At 39.6% G+C, this 20,758-nt stretch overlaps 1 protein-coding gene across 2 annotated transcripts in view; it reads right to left on the reverse strand.

Moving 5' to 3' along the window:
* Positions 1 to 20,758, reverse strand: part of Wdr49 (WD repeat domain 49) — a 152,221-nt gene that overhangs the window by 71,301 nt on the left and 60,162 nt on the right. For both annotated transcript variants that reach the window (XM_015990193.3, XM_076574269.1), the window contains exon 7: positions 6,676 to 6,909. In XM_015990193.3, the coding sequence (XP_015845679.2) occupies positions 6,676 to 6,909 (234 nt within the window). The remainder of the gene's footprint in view (positions 1 to 6,675; positions 6,910 to 20,758) is intronic.

Raw genomic sequence — 20,758 nt, forward strand, 5'->3', positions numbered from 1 at the left:
TTAAAAGAACAGAATATATACAATATTACACACATACATAATACAAATACATACATACACACATATATACATAAATACATACATAAATGTGTGTGCTCACTTGTATAATAATAAAATAATACGTGGATCCCGCCCTGACCCAGTGATATGTTCATGCCCTTGCATTTCCCTGTCTAGTTTGGGAATCTCAAAGGAGTTATCACTACTCTCATAGAACCAGAATTCCAGGGCAAAATGGGTTGCATTTGGACCTAAAATTGCAAGGTGTTACTGCCTCTCAGGAAATGTGGACCATGTGGGTCTCCTTTGGAGGAGCATCAATGCGGGACCCCATGAAGAACTCCTTTGGGCCTCCTGGGTGGAGTTGGTGGGAAGTTACTAGTTAAAAAAACCTTCTGCAAACATTTAATTTTAAAAAAAAAAGGCAATCCTTTGGCTGTCCCAAAGAAGTGCTCTTCTGTTTGAATTAATAAAAAGTGGAGCAGTTCACTGTGCCCTCCCAGTCATGACCAGGGACACCCCACTCTTTGCATTTATAAGCAAGCTTTGAGAAACTTATAATTATATTTTATATACTGCAATAGCAGCAACACTTACATTATAAAAATGAATAAAATAACCCTGAAAGGTGCTCATCAAATCCAGAAAGCCACTTGCTTCCAGAGGAAAAATACTAAGTAGATAGATAAAGGGAGGTGAGAGGGCACTTTATATATATATAAAATCTTTTGTCCTTTTGATAGGAGTGTTACTCCTCCCAAATAACATTCAATAAAATAAGTATGTGTACAGGTGAGCATGCAACTCTGTGTGTGCGTGCGTGCAAGCTCGTGTGCTAATGCAACCCATACGGCTGGGGTAGACCATATGCCTTTATCATGTGATTAGAGCATATGGTCTCAGGACTGATTTATAATCAATTACAGTTTTGAGATGACCAATGACAAAAAGGTGTGTTAACACAAAATGTGTCCTTTGGAGCCTAACAATAGGGCAACAAGGAGAATATTGTCATTCGTTTTTCTTCCCAGTTCTGTTCAAAAAGGAATATTACTGATCTTGCCGTGCACACAAGTTCTGAAAGTGTGGCATGTCATGTACGGCAAAGATAAAGCTTTCTGTCAATTCTACCTTGCCTCTTACCTCCAATTTTACAATTACTGAGAGAATTAATACTTAAATTGTTGAAATGTTCAGATAACTCAATCCTCATCCACCCACCCCACCCCCAAATAAAAAGATGTGCATAAAGGAAGGCAGGGCCTGTGGCTCAATATTTAATAAATACTTGGGACTGAATTCCTGTGAAAGAGTGAGACTCAAAAACAGCACCACTCTGAATAAAGTCACAAGCCACAGTCTGCAAATTTGCATAGCCCGTGACCTATGATCATTTGCAGGGACCCAGACATGGATGGTGGGAAGACTGAAGGAAGCCAGATGGCTACTGTCAAACAAATCCCTTGAAGAGACCAGAGATGTGATTAATACATGTGCACTTGGAAGGTAGATAATGCTAAAATTTGAGAGGCAGGCTGTGTATCTAGTTATCAAATGTGGACATACTTTAACCTAGAAATCAATTTCTAAGAATTTCCCCTAAGCAATAAAATCATGAGTATGAACATATTTATATGCAAAAACATCATAAAACCAAAATAATCATTAAAGAAAATGGATCTATAAAATCAGATACTAAGAGATAACACTCTGCCTCCTAAAAATATTATTGGGTAGGTGATGGGGAGATGACTTATTAGCTAAAAGTGCTCAGTGTGAAAGCATGAGGACCATAATTCAGCATCTGTGTAAATGATAGGTGTGCATGGTGACCTGTCTTTAGTCCCAGGTCTAAGGACCTCCAGATCAGTCTGGCTATCAAAACTAGTCAAATTAGTGTACTCTAGACTCGCTGAGAGACCCCACCTCAATACACACACACACACACACACACACACACACACACGGAGAGAGAGAGAGAGAGAGAGAGAGAGAGAGAGAGAGAGAGAGAGAGAGAGGCAGACAGACAGATATAGATAGATAGATAGATAGATAGATAGATAGATAGATAGATAGATAGATAGATAGATAGATAGATAGATAAAGTAGAGCAGTGGAAGAAGACAGCAGGTGTCAACCTCTGGCCTTGAAACACACACACACACACACACAAACACACACGCACACATATATTCATACACACACACACACGGAGAGAGAGAAAGAAATGATGAAATTCTAGGTTGAGGTGTAATGAAATATATTCCAATACATTACTGAATTGAAAAAGTGTGTCATACAACCATATTTGTGTGAAATAGTCTCCACACAAAATAATCATAAAACTTGTTGATAAAGCCTCAGTTCCTTCCTTAGTTGGGCTTCACTGCAATTTTTTGAATTTCTTCTAATTAGCATGTAGTAGTTGAAGGTGATATCTTATACAAGTTAGTTATTCTAATAAAATTGTAAATACTATTTATGTCAAAGTTCAGTGACATCTAACTTGACTACAAATATATTAAAAGGTAAAAGACAATTGACATTGTGTTTTGTAAAACCACATGAACATGCATTATTAAGATGAGGATCAGAATCATGAAGCAGAAATTTTGCCTATTCTACTTCATAACACATGTAGAAATGCATATTTTTAAAATTTCCTACAATTATGAAATCTGTTCAAACACTATGAGAACTGTCTTCAGCATCCTCAGTTAAGATCTTTCCATGGTTTTCCTCATCAGGTCACTCTTGCTTTCTGGCTGGCTATGAGGGTGTGCTGTGGATATTGCTCTGTATAATAAAATGCTGATTGGCCAGTAGCCAGGCAGGGAGTATAGGTGGGACAAGCAGAGAAGAGAATGCTGGGAAGTGGAAGGCTGAAGCAGAGAGAAGCTGCCAGCCACCACCATGAGAAGATGTTAAGATACCGGTAAGCCACGAGCCACATGGCAACTTTTAGATTAATAGAAATGGGTTAATTTAAGATATAAATTATATATATAAGAACAGTTAGCAAGAAGCCTGTCATGGCCATACAGCTTATAAGTAATATAAGTCTCTGTGTGTTTACTTGGTTGGGTCTGAGTGGCTGTGGGACTGGTGGATGAGAGAGATTTGTCCTGACCATGGGCCAGGCAGGAAAACTCTAGCTACAAGGGTGTGCAGCTGTTTCTAACAGAGTTTGTTCAGCTTAGCACCTTCTCTTAGATAGGAGTTGGAAGGGGAAAAGGCATGGAAATAAATTCTCAGAAATGTATCAAGCTATTTTTATACAAGGCCAAGGTGAGGTCCCCTCTGAAGCTCAGCTGGGAGGAAATAACATTGAAATGTGGGTAAAATGCTAAAATGACCACAGAAGAGAAGGCTATTGTCAAATTTAGACAAAACAAAAAATCTTCAAGATGGCACAAAAGGAGATAGAGAGTAGGGGCCAATGGGTTACATTCTGGACTTTTTAACATCCATCACCTGGCACAGGCCTCAAACAAGAAACTAAAGAATTCTAGGAAGATACTAAGAAAACTAGATTCCTCAAAGCAGTGTCAGTCATGGAGAGAGTTATGGAGCTGGGAGAACTTTTTCCAGTAAACAGAATTAGAGGCAGGGGCTTGCTTTGAAGAGATCAGCCATCAGCCACTACCAAGACAATCCTGGAAAGGCACAGTGCTGCGTTATGATTCCTCAATCCTCTCAGGCACACATTTTGGCAAGTGAGGTCAGTAATGCACCCAGCATAACAACCCCCCCTTTCTACCTCACCAGTTCTCAAAACTTTTCATCTTGAGATCTCTTTACAACTAAATCATTGTGGAATCACAATGGCTTTCATTTGTGTTCAATAAAATATATACATAAATATAAATAATGAAGAAATATTTACATTTATATATGCATACATTTATCGCATTGCACATTTAAAGTGTTAACTGTTAAAACAAAATACGAGAGCACACATTCCCTTAACTGCCAGAGCAATTATGTCATCACCCATAGTGTACCACTAGAAAGCTCGACTGCAGAGCTGTGAAAGAACTGACATGAAAAATACTCTTGGCATCACATACTCCCTGAAGATTTCAGGCTCCCAGGGATTGAGATCACTATATGAAAAACATTTTGGCCTCGAGTCTGTGCTTTATTTTCTGAGACCAAACAGAAATATCAGTGAACAGCATCTATACTATGGCTTCAAGCTCTGTAGCCTACCAAGGCTCCCATAAGAACTCCCAAACTAAATCTGTCCCCATAAATCCACCATGCATAACAAGCTTCACTAGTGCTCCTGATGTGTCTTCTGGCTGGTCTTTTTCTTAGAGTCCCATGCTAAATTGCAAGGCACTGCTGAAAGATCCCCCAACTCCTACTCAAGGTACCATTGCACATTTTTTCATCTCTCTTCTTGCATTTTCCATTCTGTGATGAGTATCTACCTAACAGTGCATCTGAGAGTACGATCTAGGCCTGCCCTAGAGAACAGTCTCCCTGAGCGACTAGGGACTGGCAATTAAGGATGACAGCTTACTACTCTTTGTTTCACTTCTTACACCTGATACATGTTCAAAAACATGTTATCTGCTTTGTCAAACTACTCTAAAGTAGTAACTAGTCAAGGACTGTGGGGATAAGGTTTCTGTGTACTTGTCTTGAATGCATTTCTATGATGTTATGTGAAAATGTTTTTCATTAGCTTAGTATCTAGGAAAGGCTGTTGATGCAATACACAGGTCTATGTTCTTTGGAGTTATTTCTTAGTTTTCTATGATGTTAGACATGGCAACAAATAAAGATACACTTGACTCTGCACAGATACTTCCTGCAACGTCTGGTACATGGGCATATTCCTTTGTCTCTATAGCCCGCCTGTGTAATCTGGGTTTTATTTTCAACTCCCATGTGAAAGATTCCAGTTCTTTTCTGTGTCCTGCAAGCTGAATTCCCCCTGGAATGTGGCTCATCTCATAGCTAGACAACACAGGATCTTAAAGATCTACACACAAACATGGCATTTCACTTTGCAAGTCTCAATTAACAGAATGTTCTCTGGGAAACAAATGCGGCCAGCTCTCAGAAGCCACCAGGGAGCCAAATTAACCAGTTGCCTTCATGAAGTTCAGCAAAATATTTGCGGGGGAATGTTTCTGTGCAGATGGAATTCACACTGAATTGTTTTGTCAGGGATTTTTATCTCCTAGAATAACCAGAAAACAGAGTGTTTGTAGTGGTGACATGACCCAATGCTCATTACTAACAAAGTGCTTCCCATGTTCCTGAGCCGGTGCAGGAGCTTCCCCAGCCTTGAAAGGAAGACTGGGTTGGAGTTATTGTTTAATTGGCCACAGGCTGGAGATTCGCTTTCTGCATCACTTCTACTATGTTGCTTCCGTGCAGCCTGAGATGATAATGGCAGGAGACTAAACTCCAATGGTGCCTGTTCCTTCCATCGGACTCACAGCTGACCCCACTACCAGCTTGCCTGGCTGGAGGACTTTTCTGTCCTCTAAGAAGGGCCAGGATCTGTGTGGCATCAGGTTCCAGAAGAGCTAAGCTTCATTGAGATTCAGGTAGCGATCCCATAAGCAAAGGCTGCAGTGCCATTAGAGTGGTGGGGAGACAAACAACACTCGTGCTGCATACCAAGTGGAGTCACATTTAACTGAATAATTTTCTTATGAATACATTCCATGCTGCCACTTTGAGCCACTGCTATAAAAAAAAAATGCTGGAAAAAATGGATCTCTGCTAATTACATTTCATGCATATTTCAGAACTTTCCACGGGGATACAAGAGGGTGGTGATCATAAAAGGAAATTTTGTAACTAGGTTCACCTGCGTTTTGGCTCAAAACCTGAAATAGAGGTTAATGAAGATAAGTATGATTACACTGTGACTTGAGACTGTGATTCCTTATAACTCTATTAGGACTGCTTTTGTGACAGGCAGAAAATGAAATTCCCCTTTCAGTCCACCTGGACACACACATACTGCATTAGAGCATGTGGCTGTTCAATCATTTCCTATCCATGTGCTGTTTATTGGATTCACCATTGGATTTTTTAATTGCACTTTTGAGGTTATGATATAATTACATCATTTCTCCCTTCCCTTTTCTTCAGAACTCCAAACCTCCCCTGAAAACCTTTCCTTGCTCTTTTTCAAATTCACAGCCACTTTTTTCATTAATTGTTGTTACATATATATTAAAATATATATTCCTAAATACAACCTCTGTCTATATAATGTAACTGGTGTATGTGGTTTTGACAATGATGATCTGATATTGGATAATTAAATAGTGGGCTCCTCCCTGAGGAAGACTGTTTCTCCCACTCTCAGCTTTCCTTAGTTGCCTGTAGTTCTTTGTGTAGAGCCTTGCAGTCTTTCCCTCATCCACTTTGGCATGTCTGTTGTAGTTGTCTTTGATCTGCTCATGATGGAAGAACCTACATCTACCACTTTACTAAAGCAACATCTAATCTAATCTCTAACTACCCTGTAAATATTGGTGCTTATATCCATCCATCAGTGTAGTCCATACCCTTCATCAGGAAATTTCTTTTTGCAACAGAAGGAAACCATGACCTTCGGTTTTAGGTTAGGTTAAATTAAGGAAAGTGACCACTGAGCTTTGGGATATGTCAGGACAGCAGCAGAGAATAACATGTCTTTACCTGCTTCAGGAGGGAATTGTAAAGGACACATGTGACCCCTTTCGCATGGCTCTTCACCCTCTTGCTGGCTTCATTTTTCATGGCCAACAAGGCAAGCTGATTATTGAAGGAGATGAAAAGCCGTCCATGGGTTTCATCAAACTGGAAAAGGCACCTGAAGTCTTGACTTTTTGGGAAAGAACAAGCTATCCTTTGAATGGACAGTTGGTGTTGAATATCCCAGAGTCTCAGAATCTGGATGACAGGGAACAAATAGGAAAAATGAAATAAATGAGTCAACAACGAGTCTGCTTCAAGCAGTGTCTTCCCATCGCTCTCTTGACCCTGGTCATTGCCTCTACAGCACTGATTGCTTTGTAATTTAGTTAGGACACTGGTGTTTGGTGTTTGGACTACCCAAAGTGCCTACAAGCTTTACTAGGGAAATCATTGAGGGTTCAGTCAGTCTCAAGGATCAGAGTATAGGCTTAGTAAAGGCTTGGAGTAGGCAAAAAAGTCTTCCCTAAAAATGTTCATGCATGAATCCCAGAACCTACCAATATGTCATTTTCCAAATTTTTCAAGTGTGGTTGAATTAAGATCTTTAAGATTAGAGAGTACCCAATAGCTTTGGCAATGACCTAGATTGATTGGGGGCTCCTATGGGACCCATTTTTGCCAATAACTTGATTACATGAAACCCGTTAACCACATCCAGGGGTTCATTTGGTGACAAGAGATGGTCATTTGGGCCAGGCAGTGGTAGCACATGCCTTTAATCCCAGCACTCAGGAGGCAGAGCCAGGCAGATCTCTGTGAGTTTGAAGCCAACCTGGTCTACAGAGTGAGATCCATGACAGGCACCAAAACTACACAGAGAAAACCTGTCATGAAAAAAACTAAAACCGAGAGAGAGAGAGAGAGAGAGAGAGAGAGAGAGAGAGAGAGAGAGAGATGGTCATTTGGGGCTCCATCTCCTGCATTGTTTGGTGATTCCATTTAGATCATCTTCATATATGCATATATTTTAGGAAGTTTCTACTGTATTAGGTTTCCATAAAACCCCTCAAATGGCTTTTAGTTTTATCTGCCCCCCACCATATTCCCTCCCTCACTGCCACACACCCCCATGTTTAATCCTCCCACTCCTGTCCTCCTCTTGCATCCATAACTACCACTCCCTTACTGGGGCGATTCAATCAGCCTGCCCCCTCCTTACTCTATACCTAACCTCTGTGGTTATATGGATTGTAACCTGCTTATCTAAGACCCAACAGCTAACATCCACATATAAGCAAATACATACCATGTCTGTCCTTTGGGATTTGGGTTACCTCACTCTGGGTGATACTTTTCTAGTTACATCCATTTATCTGTAAATTTCATAATTCCAGTTTTTCAACAACTGAATAATATTTCATTTTGTAAATGTACCACATTGTCTTTATTAATCCCTTGATGGATATCTAGTCTGTTTTCAACTTCTGGTTGTTACAAATAGAGCAGCAAAACACTCTATTGCTGTAAACAACACCTGCATGATTCATTGCACACTGAAAAGCCAAGCTGGCCTACCTAGAGCTTTCGCTTCCACTGGCTAGTGTACGGGATACCAGCTAGCAAAGGAGAGTGGTAAACACCAACCCAGCACACACCTTTCAATCTACAACAGTGACCTGAATGAAGATGTGCTCGTGCAACAATGGCCCAAAGCTTGTGAGAGTAACCAACCAATAAGTGATTTTATTTAAGGCCACTCCATGAGCTAGAATTCATCCCGGATGCTGCTTGGGTGGCCAAGAAGGAGACTAGACAGGCCAGGGACTGATGGGAAGACTGAAATACTGCCATTCTACTAAATGAACATAGCAACAAGGTGACTCCCAAGGGCATTCTGCCGTACTCGCAGATCAGTGCCTTGCTCAGTCTTCATCGGTTAACCGTCCAGCCAAAGTAGATGAGAATAAATACCGAGCCCCACATGTGTAAAATATGAAGACAGTGAGAGACCATGGAGTGCTCAGTCCTAAATGGGCTGCCTCCATCAATTTCTCTCCCCTCGTGGCTCTGATAACTCTGCAGAGGAGGAGGGGAATTGTAATTGTAATTGTAAGAGCCAGAGAGGAAAGAGGACACCCAGGAAACAAGGCCTTCTGAACCCAGCAGGAGTGATGCACCTGGGAACTCACAGAGAGTGAGGCAGCATGCACAGCCTGCACAGATCTTGGCATAATGCAGTTCGGTGTTGAGAGTGGAAGTGCACATGAACCCCCTCCCCTAACCTAGAAGCTGTCTCTAGTTGATAACCACTCACAAACTAAAGACCGGTTCTCCAATGAGGTCTCACTTCGGATACAAACCACTCTGAAGGCCAGGCTTCATGGGCAGCAGTAGATGACCAACAATAAAGGAACTCAGTGGTATTTTGGAGGATTTGGAGTTTTTAGTTTAGTTTGTTAGTTTGTTTTTAATCTCACAGTGCTCTGTCTATACATTTTTTCCTTTGTTTCATTTTCTTTACTTACCCTACATGTTCTTTGCTTATATATCCTGGTTTCTGATTTTGCATTTGTATGGAATTTCTGTGTTTGCTAATGTATTAGTCTCTGTATCTTTCTGGGTTTCTTGTGCCCTTTTTTTTTTTTTTTTTTTTTTTTTTGGCTCTTTGTTTTACTGTTCATTTGTTTGTTTTGTCCTATTTAGGTTTATTTGTTTTCATTTTCTCATATTTTATAATTACTTTTCTTCTATTTTTTTACATGTCTGTTTTCTAATGAGAGATAGCAAGAAAGGAAGTACAGATTTAGGTGGGTAGAGAGGTGGGGAGGAGTTAGGAAAGAAGGAATTATAATCAGAATAGATTGTATGAAAAAAACTTATTTTCATTTTTTTAAAGAAAGCAAAACAACAAAATACTTTAAGATTTAGGTTTAGAGAGTGGGTTCAGTGGTTAAAACTGCTGCTGCTCTTCCAGAGAACCCAAGTTCAGGTCAATCCTGGCCACACACGACCACCTATAACTCCAGTTCTAAGGGCTCCTAGGTCCTACCTGCCTCTGCATGCACCAGGAATGCACATAGGGCACATAAATTCATACAGGGAAACACACATATGCATAAAATAAAGTAAATAAATAAATCTTTTAAAAAAAACCTTTAAGGACTTTAAGATTGAAACATTAAGATGAATTATTTTGGTGAGACTAGAATAAACACGTGTTGCTTTAAATACTGAAGGAGAAAGCAAAGAAAAAGCCCAGCAGTGGAGTGTGAAGACTTTTCCTAGTGTTGCTGGCTATGAAGGTGGAGAATAGGGCAATGACAGACAGAGAAATAGGCTGGAATAGAAGGAAGGGAAATGTATTTTCCCCAGATCCGCAAAAGGGACACAGCCATTCCAACATCTAGATTTGAGCCCTGTGAGAGCCTTACAGAACATGGCAGAATTCTAATCTATAGAAAACCATACAATATACTGTAAATTTATATAATTCTAAGCCATAGTCATTTGGTCATTTGTTCTACTATAGATAGAAAATAAATGTCATCCTCTCTCTCTCTCTCTCTCTCTCTCTCTCTCTCTCTCTCTCTCTCTCTCTCTCATGTGTGCGTGTATAAACAAATTATATATATTTATATATATATATATATATATATATATATATATATATATATGTTACTTAACACAAGATATGTACAAGAAATGTATTCATCAGTGGACTGTAGAGGACAATCATTGAATCTTTGTTTGAAGAAAGATTACTTTCAGCAGATGTTAATTAATTCTTTTCCTAATTCTTCCATTCACTCATGGCTCATTCTAAAGCTTCTAACTCACACTATGTGACCTGGATATGTACAAGAATGAGGTATCCATTATGCTACAGATTTGGCACAGGCTAATAAAGAGTTACAAGAGAGACCTGAGGAACTGGGGTCAGACTTCCTGCACTCCACCCTCAACTCTGTCCCTTACTAGTAGGTGATCTCCAGCAAGTTCTCTATCTCTCTTGAGTTGTGAATGTAATACTTACCTTATCCAGTTCTTTGAGAATTAAACTCATATCAAGCATTTGGCAAATACCCAGCTTTCAGTAATTGTTCAATGAATGTTCTATTTTATTACATTTACTTCATTGTTTTCTGTATTGAATATTTATAAAATAAATATTCTCACTTAAGAGCAGAAAGATGCATTTAAATAAGCTAGTCTAACTAATTCAATGGAAGAATGTTATGATGTAGGAATGGGGCTCAGCCTACTGTTGGGAGAGGTTGGGGAAGGAGCAGGAGGAGGAGGGATGAGAGGGGGGATCTGTGGTTGGTATGTAAAATAAATAAAATTGTTTAATAAAAAATCTGAATGTTAGTTACATTGTATACCTGTAGTCACAGTACTGGTGGACAGAACTGGAAGAATCCCTGTGCCCATTGTCAGCCAGTCTAACCAATCAGTGAGGTCCAAATTCAAGTGAGATAAATTGTCTCAAAAAATAGGGTCAAAAATAATTGTAGAAGACACCATATGTGACATCTGTACACTCATATACATGTTTCTACACCCAGGTACATGCATATGCATACACACACACACACACACACGCACGTGCGCACGCGCGCACACACACACACACACACACACACACACACACACACACACAAGAATTGTGACTTTATTGGTAAGAATCTCTGGATCCTAATGGTTAATACAACTTGTTTTCTTCTTTTAATTATTATATTTAAAATGATCCTTTGGGCTGGACATATAGCTCAACAGTTAAGAGTGCCTTTTGATCTTGCAGAGGATTCAAGTTAGTTTCCCACATCAGGACACATTAATATATACACATAAATAAAAATAAACCTTTTTAAATGTGTTGTTAGCTCTATAGTAAATGTCTACTCATAAATATGCTTTTACAATAAAGCATATGCAATTATATATGTTTATAATTATAACTTTTATAAGTTATAAATCATTTAAGTATATTAAAAATACAAGAAGAATTAAAAACTATTGTTTCAAACAGTCCTACTCATTAGTTTATTCACATCTAGATGATTTCTGATGGCAATTATGCTCATATCCTTATTGTTCAAAATCTTGTTTTGTTGAAAATAGTCCTCCTTCTAAGAAATAGAAACTTATTTCATATCAAAATAATAACTTGGAGCATAGATAAGTACTGATTAGCAATAACTTACTAGTATAAATGGGCTACAATTTCCTAACAACAATTTTCTATTTTGCTATTTAAGTAATTTATGTTGGCTTTAAGATTTTGTTTTGGTTACTCATATAACTTATAAAAAAAAACTTAAAACATATGAGCCATAGCCTTTCTAGTTTATGTCATAATATTTCATGCTACTAAAAAAAATAAACATTTTAATTGGAATGTCCTTAATTCTCCTTAAAATTGTTGTTGATATAATTATCAAAATCATTTGGGCCTTTGCACCTGCCAGACAAGTGTTCTATCACTAAGCTATATCCCCAGCCTTAAGTCAAGTTTTATTGCTTTTTCTCAGAGATACCCTGAACCCTCTCAATTAACAATTCCACCAAATCCAATTCCATTTTTAATTTTTCATGTATTCTCTCTGCTGGGAATCAGGGAATAACAGAAATATACTGCCAGCAATATGTAAGCACTGCTCTCCTGTGTTCCTACAAACTGCCCGAGGGCATGGGGACTTTCTTAAATTCTCTAAGTCGCCTTCACTATTGTTTCCTATACAAATGGACCTTAAATTTGACTTTAAAGACAACTTATATCTTCTAAGCACTATCTACTTTCCTAATCTACTTTCTCAGGCAATTAAGTCAGAATCTTTAAAGACAAGCTCAGAGAGTATTATTTTAAAAATAAATTTTCTAGGTCATTCCTTTGTCCCTAGCTGAATTGTTCTCTGAGGTTTTATGGTCCAGTCAGTGCTAATCTCTGTGAACAAGAAATATTTCTCTCAGCTTAATAACTAATATCATGTGTCTTGGCATTAACCCAGATGATGACCGTCCACTAGCTTATACTCAGTCTAGATCCTGTTACTGACACAAAAGAACTCATAGTAATTCAGTCACTTCAATCAAGTCATTTGCAAAGATGTTGCTCAATGGTACAGGTATTATTTGAGGATCATAAATTTCTCCCTTCTTTTGTGTTCAATTAACTTCTAAAATAGAATTAAGACATAGTTCAAAATGAGTGTGCTAGGGACTGGAGAGATAACTCGGCTATGAAAGGATTTGCCAATGTGTGCTCATTAGATTTTTGTCAACTTGACACAAATTAGAATCGTTTAGGAAGAGGAAACCTCACCTGGGAAAACATGTCCATCAGACTGACCTGTGGGCAAGTCTATAGGGCAATTTTTTTTTTTATTGATTGATTGACATAGGGGAGGGGCCCAGCCCACTGTGGGTGGTGCTTGGGTTTTATAAAAAAGCAAGTCAGTCAGCAGCACTCTCTCCAGTCTATGCTTCAGTTCCTGCCTAAAGATTCCTGCTTGAATTCCTTCCCTGAGTTTATTTTATAGTATATAATTGAAGTATAGCCTTCAATTATAGTGGAAAAGGAAGCCAAGTAAACGCTTCCCTACCAAAGTTGTATTCGGTCATGGTATTTATCAAAGCAACAGAAAACAAACTAGAACACAGCACATGAATGGCAACTTGTATTTAGATGCTAAGCAACCACATAAAAACAGGCATAGCAGCTTTTATCTGTAATCCTAGAGCTGGAGAGGTAGAGACAGGAGGATTCTAGGAACTAGTTAGCCAATCAGACTAGGTGACCTCCCAGTTTAGTGGAGACTGTCTTCCAAAAAAAAAAAAAAAAAAAAAAAATAAGGTGGATAGTTACAGAATGCTTCTGACGTGAACCTTCAGCCTCCACTTACACATGCACATGTATGCACACACATCTGCATGCACATTTACACATATACATGAACATGTACATACATCATACACAGTGTGTATATATGTATGTAATATATAATTTGTTTTATTTTATTTGGGATAGGGTCTTTCATAGTCCGTGCTTGCCTTCAACTTTATATGTACAGACAGATGATCTGAAACCTCTTATCCCTCCTGCTTCTTTCTCCCAGGAGCTAGGATTAGAGATGCACATCACCACACTCAGCAAAATACGAATATAATTAATAGTAATCTTATTATTTATCAACTATGTTTTCTTTTTTACTAAGAATAATAGATAAATTCCTAAAAATCAGATTGAACAATTGGTTCAGTAAATTTAAATTCTTATCCACACGTGCTGTTTCTACTTACATGTTGATGCCTAACAACTCCCACTGGCCATACCAATTCACATTAGTCAGGTTCTTGAACTTATGCTCAGTCAGGGCACACTTGGGGATCTTTATTTCATCTCCCCCTTTATAAAATTGGAACATATTATTTTCATTAAAGCAAAATTTATTTTTTTCACATGATGAAGAAGATATACTTTCCTGACCTCATTTCATGTCAATTGTTAACTTTTTAATTGTGCGTGATTATAAATACCATAGTGTTTATGTGTGTGAGAGGTAGAAGCCAATACATTGAGACTTCAGATACTTGGATCCTAATTTAATCCAGCTCAGGTTTGTGATCTTGCATGTGTGACTTTATCCATCCATTTCCTCACCTTCCCATAGAAGCACTGTTGCTAACTCTGGAATTATGTCAGTTGTGTGGAGAATATAGTAAAATTGCTTATCCCATTATGTAAATATTTCCAAATCACAACTGAAAGTGTGTTGTGAGGATTGTATTAAGATGTAGGCCAGCATTTTGTTTTTAGTCAGGCTTTAGCAGAACTCTGCTCCCTGCCAGAGGTACGCAGAATCACTATTATTCATATAGACACTAATAAAACTCCAATAAACAAATATTTCACTTTTTACTACAAACATTACATTTATAAATAGCTGCATGAATATGGAGATGCATGAATAAATGTGTGGATAGACAGAGACTGTTTTCAGTGCATTTTTGAAAGCTGAGTCAGCAGCAGATAAGATTTAATTCAAGGTACATGGCTTTAAAAGGTTCATAATTTCCAAGTAATGACAGAAAAGTGAAGGAGGGAGAGAAAGCTGACTCAAATTATTATGTATGGGGAGGCTTCCTAGTGTTCATAACAGTGTGGAAAAAATAGAAAGAGGAGGCATGAGGATGTGTCCAGCTAGGGGGCTTTGAAGACTGCAGTGCAGAAGCCTGGCACTGGGAAGTCAGTTCCAAAGGACATGGCTTAGGCATAAAAATAAGTCTTACTCAGGGCACGGCTGCCCTGAGTAAGACTTTATGTAACAGCTCCGTTTAGAATTGAGTCTTTCAGTAATATACAAAATCATAATCAATAGACACTTCAAGGGCATTTTCTTTGACAGGATATAGTCTCACAAAAATGTTGACATGGAATTCATCAGCACAGGTTTTATCCTAGAATCAAGTGACAGCTGTTTCTCCTCCCAGAGGAGCAGTTAAAGGTGGCAGGGGGAGTGGACAACACACTGGTGTAGGTCCTGGTTCACTGTCCCCATCAAGCAAATAACTCATTACACAGAGAGACAGGCCCACAGACAGACAGACCGACAGACAGACAGACAGACAGACACACACACACACACACACACACACACACACACACACACAACCACGACATGAAATTTAAAGGAGAACTAGGAATGAAGAAGGGATTTGGTGTGAGTGGAAGGGGATATTGAATAGGAGGGTTTTAGTCAAAGAAACTATGTGCATGAATTTATAAAAGAATAAACAATTTTAAATTTTTTACCACTTTTTCCCAGGAATAAGAGCACTATTCTCTAACTAAGTCCTGTTCTCTGATATCCATCTTTAAATGTTACCATAACTGTTACCTTCATTCTCTCTTACTTTTTTCCAGTTCTTTGACACATAAATGCAACAGGGAACACCTATAGCTGATAAACATTTTCAGCAAAGTACCTGGATACAAATGTAACTTGCAAGAATCAGTAGCCCCTCTCTTCATTGCCATATCCTGGCCCACATTTACAGCAGAAGCCTCCTAGTCCACCAGAGACCAAACACGCATCCTGAAGCTCAGAGACCAGGTCATCTCTCTGAAAACCAGGTAGAAGCCTTGTACAACACCAGAAGCCAGGCAAGCTTCCTCAACCCCATAGGATTCCCAACCAGATCAGAGGCCACACACATAGCCAGGACTCAAGCCACTCACTTGGGCAGCAAACCCCTGTTGGACCAGAGGCTATCTAGGCCATCTGAAGTCCAGCTCCTGACTTGGGCTGAGTCCCTCTACTCAGCCACAGGCCACCTCAGACAGACGACCAGAGAGAAAGCAGAAACTGAAAAATAAAACACCCATTTAACAAAGAAAAAACCAGAAATAGGTTCCTAGACTATAATCACTCTAAATCCAGATATCTAAACTTTAATCTAAGAACACAATGAACACCAGCCAAGGCAATATGTCACCATCAGAATCCAGCCATCCCACTACAGCAAGCTCTGAATATTCCAACACAACTGCAGCACAATAACCTTAAAACCAATTTTATGGTGATGATAGAGCTCTTTAAGGAGAAAATTAATAAATCCCTTAAAGAAGTCAAGAAAAAGGAGGAAATCAATAAATCACTTAAAGAATGTCAAGAAAGCCAAGAAAAGCACACAGTTGAAGGAAATGAGCAAAATTGTTCAAGACCAGAAAATGTAAATAGAAGCAAAAATATATATAATCTGAAGGAATTCTGTTACTGGAAAAATGTAGATAAGTGAACAGAAACTAGAGATGCAAGCATCACAAACAGCATAAAAGAGATGGAAGACAGAATCTCAGACTTTAAAAATACAATAGAACAAATGCATTCATCAGCCAAAGAAAATATTGACTCTAAAAAATTTCTGACACAAAACATCTAGGAAATCTGGGACACTATGAAAAGACAAAACCTAAGAATAGCAATAGAAGAAGGAGAAGAATCCCAGTTCAAAGGCACAGAAAATATTTTCAACAAAATAGGAGAATTTTTTCATAAGCTAAAGAAGGAGCTGATTATCAAAGTACAAGAAGCTTACAGAACACCAAATTGATTGGACCAGAAAAGAAAGACCCCTAGTCACAGGATAATCAAAACACTAAACATACGATGATCAAAGAAAGAAAAATTAGCTGCAATAGGAAAGGGTCAAGTACTCGAACCTCCCATTCCCACATCCCTTGCCCTCCATTATCCCACATCACCCCCAGTTTGCTCATGTAGATCTCATCTATTTCTCCTTCACTGGGCAATCCATTCTTAGGGTCCTCCCTGCTAGCTAGCCTCCCTGGAGCTGTGGACTGCAGTTTGGTTATCCTTTGCTTTACATCTGGTATCCACTTATGAGTGAGTACATACCATGTTTGTCCTTCTGAGTCTGGGTTACCTCACTCAGGATGATATTTTCTAGTTCCATTCATTTGCCTGCAGATTTCATGATGTCATTGTTGGGAGAGCAAGGAAAGAGATAACATGATAAATGAAGACATCATGGGAAGAGGGAGAAACAGAATGCTAGGCAAGTTCCCAGGAATCCACAAGAATGACCCCATCTTAGACTACTGGCAGTAGTCAAGCGGGTGCCTGAACTGGCCTACTCTGGTGATCAGATGGCTGAATACCCTGTCATCATAGAGCCCTCATCTGGTGACTGGTGGAAGCAGATGCAGAGATCCCAAAGCTGGATGCCAGCCCCAGCTCCAGGAGTCCAACTGATTAGAGAGAGGGGCCATTCTATGAGCAAGGGACATCGAGATCATGATGGGAAAATGTAGAGATGACCAACCAAACTAGAGGAAACACATGAACTGTGGACCAATAGATGAGGAGCCCCCATGGTACTAGACTAGGCCCTCTGAATAAGTGAGACAGTTGTTTAGGGGGCCCCCAGGCAGTTGGATCTGGATCCATCCCTGGTGCATGAGTCAGGTTTTTGGAGCCTAGTGCCTATGACACTTTGTTCTGTCATGGTGCAGGGAGGAGGGGCTTGGACCTGCCTCAACTGAATGTACCCAGCTCTGTTGACTCTCCATGGGAGACCTTGCCTTAGAGGAAGTGGGAATGAGGGAGTGGGTTGGGGGGTTGGAAGAGGGAAGAGAAGGGAATCTGTGATTGGTGTGTAAAATGAATAGAAAATATCTTAATAATTAAAAAATGAAAAAATATTAAAAAAGGGACTAATAACATACAAAAACAGACCTATTACAATTACACCCGACTTCTCAAAGGAGACCAGAAAAGCCAGAAGGTCTGTAACACTTGGGTGCAAGATGTAACACAAATTGCTAAATGGTCTTATAATTAAAAAAAAAAACTGGAGTAGGATATTGGGGTAAAAGCTGAAAGATCAGAGAAGCAGAACAAGCCATAGCCAACCTCCTCAGCCGATCCTGTTTCCACAAATCCTCAGACTGAAAGCCTCTGAGTCCTCACCCCTGAGGTTCTCAGTTGAACTGCTGCTAAAAGTCTCTAGTTCCTGGTCCTCACACCTTATATACCTTTCTGCTTCCTGTCATCACTACCTAGTATTAAAGGCATGTGTCCTTCTCAAGCAAAGACATGAGATCTCACATGCTGGGATTAAAGGTGTGCGCCACCACCCCTGGCTCTATTTGAAATGTGTCTTGAACTCACAGAGATCCAGACAGATCTCTGTCTCCTGAGTGATAGGATTAAGGATGTATGCCACCACTGTCTGACCTCTATGTCTAACTAATCTGGTGGTTGACTCTGTCCTCTAATCCCCAGATAAGTCTCATTTTGTTAGAGCACAAGTAAAATATCACCACAAGGGCCTGAACTGATGTGCTGCAGACTCTAAGAGACCGGAGGTTTTAGCCCAAACTACTATACCCAGCAAAACTTTCAATCACAATAGATGGGAAAAACAAGATATTCCTTGATAAAGTCAAATTTAAACAATCCACTAATCCAGCCCTACAGAAGGTATCAGAAGGAGAACTCCAATAATCTCACACCAGCATAACCAAAAGAAGGAAAACACAATGCAAACACACACTCACTCACTCACTCACTCACTCACTCACTACCACCACCACCAGCACTACCACTACCAACAACAAAATAATAGCAATCAACATTAACTGGTCATTGATATCTCTCAATATCAATGGTCTCAATCCCCCAATAAAAAGACACAAACTAATAGAATGGATGTAAAAACAAGATTTGTCCTTCTGCTGCATACAAGAAATACACCTCATCATCAAAGATAGACATTACCTCAGAGTAAAAGTTTAGAAAAAGATTTTCCAAAGAAATGAACCTAAGAAGCTAGCTGGTGTAGCTCTTCTAATATCTAACAAAATAGACTTCAAACCAAAATTAATCAAGCAAGATAAGGAAGGACACTTCATACTCATCAAAGGAAAAATCCACCAAGATGACATTTCAATTCTCAACATCTATGCCCCAAATGCTAGGGCACCCACATTTGTAAAGAAACAGTACTAAAACAGTACTAAATCACATATTGATCCTCACTCATTGATAGTGGAAGACTTCAATAAACCACTCTCACCAATGGACAGGTCACCCAGACATAAACTAAACAGAGAAATAACAGAGTTAACAGACATTGTAAACCAAATGGACCTAATGTATGTCTACAGAATATTTCACCCAAACACATAAGAATATATCTTCTAAGCACTTCATGGACCCTTCTCAAAAAATGACCACATACTCAGTCACAAAGCAAGCACCAACAGATACAAGACAATTTAAATAACTCCCTGTATCATATCAGACCATCAACATAGTAGAGCTAGATTTCAACAACAGAAAGCCTACAAACCCATGGAAACTGAACAAGTCTCTACTGAATGACCACTGAGTCAAGGCAGAAATAATGAAAGACTTCCTAGAATTTAATGAAAATGAATGCAGAATATACCCAAACTTATGGAGCACAAGGAAATCTGTGCCAAGAGGAAAGTTCAAAGCAGTAAGTGCCTTTATAAAGATATTGGAGAGATGTCATACTAGCAACTCAACAGCACACCTGAAGGCTCTAGAACAAAAAGAAGAGGCATCAGATGTAGGGGGAGGAGGGGAGAGTACTGAAAGAGAACTGAAAAGGGGAGAATTTTGGGGTGATATATAATCCTAGTAGAATGGAAACTCCCAGGCATCAACAAGGGTTACCCCAGCTAAGCCTCCTAGTAATAGGGGTTACATAGCCTGAACAGGCTAACTCCTGTAATCAGACAAGACTTTAAGTGAAGGGACTGAGACACCAACTCTGCACTGGAACCTTCAACCTACAATTTGTCCTGCCTACAAGACATGCTGGGGTAAAGGTGGTGCAAAAATTGTGGGAGTGGCAAGCAATGACTGGTCTAGCATTGGACCCATGCCATGAGAGGAAGCTCATCCCTGACACTGCCTGGAGTGCCAGGACCCAAGACCTGGGATAGAACCAAGCACTTCTGGCAACAGCAACAAAATGCTATAACCATACATTGGTGCCTCGCCCAATTGTCGTCAGAGAGGCTTCATCTAGAACATGATGGAAATCAATGCACAGACCCACAGCCAAACATTAGGCGGAACTCAGGGAATCCTATGGAAGAGAAGAAAAAGGATTTCAGGAGCAAGAGACAAAGCAAAGGCACCACATAAAAACCCGCAGAACCAACTAACCTGGGCTCACAGGGCCTCACAGAAACTGAACTGACAACAGCGAGCCTGCATGGGACTGACCTAAGCCCTCTCCATATATGTTGTAGCTTTGTAGCTTGGTCTTCTTGTGGGACTTCTACAGTGGGAGCAGGGGCCGTTTCTGGCTCCTCTGCCTGGCTTCTGGGACCCTGTTCCTCGTGTCCAGCCTTAGCACAAGGAGAGATGGTTAGTCTTACTGCAACTCGATATGTCATGTTTGGTAGATATCTGTGGGTGGCCTGCCCTTTTTTGAGTAGAAATAGAGGAGGAGTGGATGACTGGTGGGAGGGACTGAGAGTAGAGGATGGAGGGGAAACTGGGTTGGAAGGTAAAAAGCTTCCGTACAGAAGAGGACACCCAGA

Source organism: Peromyscus maniculatus, chromosome 6, assembly GCF_049852395.1.
Source record: "Peromyscus maniculatus bairdii isolate BWxNUB_F1_BW_parent chromosome 6, HU_Pman_BW_mat_3.1, whole genome shotgun sequence".
Lineage (NCBI taxonomy): Eukaryota > Metazoa > Chordata > Mammalia > Rodentia > Cricetidae > Peromyscus > Peromyscus maniculatus.